The sequence below is a fragment of the Gekko japonicus genome, unplaced genomic scaffold (assembly GCF_001447785.1).
Source record: "Gekko japonicus isolate JY-2015 unplaced genomic scaffold, Gekko_japonicus_V1.1 scaffold3, whole genome shotgun sequence".
Taxonomy (NCBI): Eukaryota; Metazoa; Chordata; class Lepidosauria; order Squamata; family Gekkonidae; genus Gekko; species Gekko japonicus.
The window spans coordinates 1,041,578-1,046,994 of record NW_015170887.1 but is presented as its reverse complement, the minus strand read 5'-3'; the positions used below and the strand labels follow the sequence as shown (position 1 = coordinate 1,046,994).

General features: G+C 43.7%; 1 protein-coding gene across 3 annotated transcripts in view; it reads right to left on the bottom strand.

Annotated features, from left to right (window-relative positions):
* Positions 1–5,417, bottom strand: part of ESRRB (estrogen related receptor beta) — a 63,816-nt gene that overhangs the window by 1,442 nt on the left and 56,957 nt on the right. For all 3 annotated transcript variants that reach the window (XM_015418349.1, XM_015418347.1, XM_015418348.1), the window contains one exon: positions 2,625–2,894. In XM_015418349.1, coding sequence (XP_015273835.1) covers positions 2,625–2,894 — 270 coding nt within the window. The remainder of the gene's footprint in view (positions 1–2,624; positions 2,895–5,417) is intronic.

Below are 5,417 nucleotides of genomic sequence, written 5' to 3'. Positions count from 1 at the left end.
TCACTCAGCCAGCAGAGTGAAAATACAAACCTGGGTCTCCCCACATCAATCTGCAACTCTGACCACTGTGCAGTGCTGCCTCTACTGATCTGTAATGTTCCAGAGGTGTTGTAATGTAATACTCAGTTTCTCAAACGAATGTATGCCTTTCTGTTGGTCCACTTAGGAGTCTTGATCCTGGTTGTGTGGTGGGCTAGTTGTGGCAAATGGTAGGGAAGTATTTCTGTATTTCTGTATACAGTTGTAGGGGCTTTATTGCAATGTGGTATGGCCTGATATTATGTTCTTATTCCAGTGTGGGGTGTGTGTGGGGCAATGGAAGCTGAGTGATAGGGTCTCTCGAAGTGATTGCCAGAAATGAGATGTGTCCTGGTCTTGTGTCTTACAGATAATCTTACAAATAGTCCTTTGCATTTATATCATGCTTTCAACTTTAAAAGGATCATAATGCTGATTGTGTGAACTTAGGCAAATCACAAGAGGTAGAGCAGGAAGGGTTGCAGTGCTTAGGTCTTGTGGCCCTTTCTTACACGCCCAGGGAAATGCTGATTGCCACTTTGGGGCTAGGAAGCAATTTTTCTCCAGGCCAGTTTGGCCCCCAGTAATCCTGGAGGGTTTTTTATCATATTCTGGGCGTGGAACAGGGGTCACTGGGGTGTGTGGGGGGGGTATTGGTGAATTTCCTGCATTGTGCAGGGGGTTGGACTAGATGACCCTGGAGGTCCCTTCCCACTCTATGAGTCTATGAGTCTATAATTCACCCAGGCTGGCTGTGGGTACGCCAGCACCTCTGTCAGGCAGAAGAACCTGAGATCCTCCCCCTCCCCTTTTCCTTCACCCGACTTGGAGGCGAAGGGAAGGGAGAGGGGGGAAAGAATGGATCCCAGGTGCTTCTGCCTGTCAGAGGGGGTGGTGCACACGTCTGGTGATGTCAGGGGGTGTGGCATATGCTAATAAGTTATGCTAATGAGCTCCTGCAGCTCTTTTTCTACAAAATGACCTCGCCCCCAACTATTATTAAGGCTCCAGGGAATGGGGGGGGGCAGCAAGACCAGGGGTGCCCTCAGGGGGGGAAAACCAAAGTTGTGCAACCCTTGAAATCATCTTCTCAAGCTCAGGGCTTGTTCCTCAGTCCACTAGCTAATGGTTTCTGCACAGGGATTTGTTATCTTTGTAACCTTTCCTCCTAAATCTTTGCTTGATTTTTCAGCCTATGAGAAGCCAAAAAGAGAGTTGCTCCCAACTTTTTTAGGAGCAATTTTTTTTTTTGGTCAAAGTTCATCTGGAAAATGAGAGTAGTAAGGACTTACAGCTCCAGGTGATGAGCTTGGTTATGAGCAGGATGACTAGAAAGCATTTTACACGAAAAATATACCATAATAATAATTAATAACAATTAAAAGCAACAATTAACTCCACCTGCAGACATTTAGAAATGATTGTGGTTTCGGCAACTTTTTCATCTTTTGATTCATTATCTGAGAGTCAGATCAGATAGAATTGATCTTTCTGTGTCTTTTAAAAAGCATTTTTATCTATGTGGGGCAAAGCAGGGAGGAGCAAGAGGGGCTTTGCTTTAAACCCTTCCACTTCTCGATAGTTTTACTAATCACCCCCCCATCCTGCTATTAGACCTTTAAAGACCATGAGAACCAGCAAGACCCTGGAGGGACTGAATGGTTAAACACCCTCTCCCTGAACAGTAGAAACGGCTCTTTAACAATTGCTGGGAAGATCAGTGATGGACCTGCCAGTATCTCGCCTTCTAAGCAGTTCTGGGACTATGGTGGAATGAAATCTGAACTGATATTTCTGTATCTCACAGCAAGGTTTAAAACACTGGTTCAGCATCATAACTTCCCATCTATAGTTTCTCTAGATCTGATACGACATAGAAGTTAGTTCTTGCAAATGAAATGAGATAGGCTGCTTGTATAGTGCATCACTATGAATTCTGACCTGTATAGCTGCCAACAGGCCTGAAGAAAAATGCCCAGTCCTTAGAAGACTTAATGTGTGGAAATGGGCAGCTGAAAGTTTACATGGTAAATAACATTCCATTAAGCCTTCATTAATGTGATAGGACATTTTTTTCCCTAAGCAGTTGGCAACCCTCTTTGGCCTGCAACATGATAAGTAGCTGAAATACCAAGGGATATAAAAACCAAAAATGCCTTTTTCTGCCTTCATGTTTCTTGGGCCAGAGTCCAATTACAACAAACAGTTTGCAGATAATCTTCTTCCTACCTTCATAAGCTTCAAGGCCTAGAAAATCCTATGTCAGACCACATATAAACCTTTTTAATAACTCAGTGCCAAACCCCACATTTCGACATGACTGTAACTTGTCATTGGCAGTACTGGGTGACCCAGCTCTCATTAGCCTTTTAGATCATAGCCTCACCTGAACTGGTGATAATACTCTTTGATGATTTTCTGATGAAGGTAATGTGAAATACATAGGGATTGGAATACTATAAAAATATTTCCTCTTACCATAATTAGAATATAAAAATCTTTTTTTAAGCCTATGACTAATAAATATTATTTCTTACATCATTGACTTTTTTGCCTATATTGCTTCATTACTGGTGCAGCCTTTGTCCCCGTCCCCCCCCCCTTACCTGAATTGGCAAGAGCCAGGGCCTTGAGCGTGACAAATTCTTCCTTCTCCACCTTCAGCTTCTTGTACCTGCGCACCAGCTGCAGAATGGCCAGATAGAGCTCCAGCAGCCCCGTCAAACGAGAGTGTTCCTCATCCATGATGTAATCTTCAGCATAGACCAGCTTATCCTCATAGGGTAATGAGCGGTACACAATACCCAGGATGAGGATCTCCATCCAGGCACTCTGCAACAGGCTCATCTGGTCCCCCAGGGAAAGATTAGAAAAACCTGGCAGGACAAGAGAAGAGCAGATCATTTTAGGCAGACAAGGAGAGGGGGTATGAGTTGACACCGCTAGCCCCAGGTGCTGACGCTTAGAAAGATGGCAGAGGCTGCTGTTAGTACATTCAGTTATGGCAATAATCTGCCACTTTGGGACCCACTGACATAGCACTATATATTTGTTTGTGTGTGTGTGAGCAGCCATAGGAATGGGCATTAGAAAAGGAAGGCTGCACAGTATAGCCTGATCTCATCAGTATATCATTAATATTTCATATCTCGTCAATATATCATTAATATCTCATATACTTCTGAATTGAGTATTATTAACACCAAGAATACCAGAAACAAAGAACTTGCAGAACTCAAGACAGATTTATGACTTGCTCAAAGAGAATAAACAGGAAACTCTCTGCCAGAGCAATACCAACATTTGGTGAAACTGAAATATGAAGTTACTAAACTTCACTCTCAACAAACAGAATTTGACTTGACCTGTATAAAAGAGTCTTTTGGGGAGGCAGGAGAAAGAGCTGGAAAACTGCAGGCCTATTGCCTAAAACAGAAAGTAGAAGCACTATTCTGGTATTGTTAATTTCCCCCTTCCTCTGTTTAGGGCTAGGAAAGAGGGCGGGTCTATGGGATGGAAAGAGCTGTTTGATAATAAATGTTGTATGTTACATATTTAAAAGACAACAATAAATTATATTTTTTAAAAAAGTTAGATGACTAATCACTATGACAAATTGAAGGGGTAAAGCATGGGTGTCAAACATGTGGCCTGAGGGCCGGATCAGGCCCACAGTGGAACTGGCTGTCTTCTGCTTCTTCTTCCAGTGCTGCTGCGTCATCATAGGTTTGCAGCTTACAGATACACACCTGAACAGCATACTCAAGATTGCAAAAGCACAGACATTTTGATGCAATAATTCAGAGCAAGAGGTGTCAGTTATCAGACACTGTTAAATAAGCAAAATATTGCAAGAGTGCTAATGTTTTAAGCATGTTTTTATTTTAAGTTAAAAAAAACCTTTGTGTTTGTGTCCTTTATAAAGTTTATATCTCCGCTACCTGGCATTACATTTTATGACACACATGGCCCGGCCCAACAAGGTCTCATTTATGTCAGATCCGGCCCTCATAACAAATGAGTTCAACACCCCTGGGGTAAAGGGTCTGCAACGGAGCACTTAAATCAACCCAAACTTTTGTAAAAACCACTCATGCAAATTCTTTACCATTGCCTGTGTTCTTGTGTTTCATACAGCCACATACAAATTTAGATGAAAAAACTTCCTAATATACAACGTACAATTAAAAAATTGTATCCTTTTGTAGTACAAAATATATAATTAAAAGGTATCCTTTTGCAGGGACATGAAAGGATTTTTCACACTTCCTACCAAGGAATGGGCTTAAAGTCATTTTAGGCTTACATATATTTCATGCTAATTAGCATTCAGCAGCATTTAATCTGAGCCATCCATTTACTTTATGTCCGCGCTAGGAATAAGGCTCATTGTGGAAATAAATACAACAAGCGCTAGAAAGTGGCTCTGAGAGAGTGCCAAGGCTTTGGGCACTCAGCGTCAATGCGCTGTGGCAACCTCAGCAGAGTATAATGACACAGAGTCCACCATTTTCTCTAGAGGAACTGATCTCTGCTACCTGAAGAACAGTTGTAATTTTGAGTGATCTCCACCCCTCACCTGGAGATTGGCAACAATTGTTACCCAGGAGGGAATGGCTGGTTTGGAGGGTGGAGTCTATGGCATTTTACCTGTCTGAGGTCTCACCCCTCCTCAAACCTCACCCTCTCCAGGCTCCACCCCTCAAATCTCCATGAATTTCCCAACCTGGAGTTGGCAACCCTATCTCCTTCCCAGCCAAGCATCAACCTGCCATTATCTGCCCCTCTGATGTCCGCTTTCCATCTCCTCCCCCTCCCTCCTGGAGATCAGTTATAATTCTGAGTCATTTCCACCCCTCTTCTGAGATTGGTAGCAGTGGTTCCTCAGGAGGGAATGGCTGGGTGGGCAGGTAGAGTCTATTAGCACCACCCTGCCGTTATCTGCCCCTCTGATGTCAGCTTTCCATCCCCCCCCCTCCTGGAAATCAGTTATAATTCTGAGTGATTTTTACCCCTTTTCTGAGATTGGCAACAGTGGTTCCCCAGGAGGGAATGGCTGGTTGGGAGGGTGGAGTCTATGTCACTATACCTGTCTGAGGTCCCACCCCTCCTCAAACCTCACCCTCTCCAGGTTCCATCCCTCAAATCTCCAGGAATTTACCACATGGAGTTGGCAACTCTATCTTCTTTCCAGCCAATCATCAACCTACCTTTATTTCCCCCCTCATTCTTCAGCTTTCCATTTCCCCACACACACACACCTGCAGCCTCTTCCATGCTCTGAAGCCCTGGCTGCCACAGAGTCCACCATTTTCTCCAGGGGAACTGATCTCTGCCCACTGAAGAGCAGTTGTAATTCTGAGTGATCTCCAGCCCTCACCTGGAGATTGGCAACAATG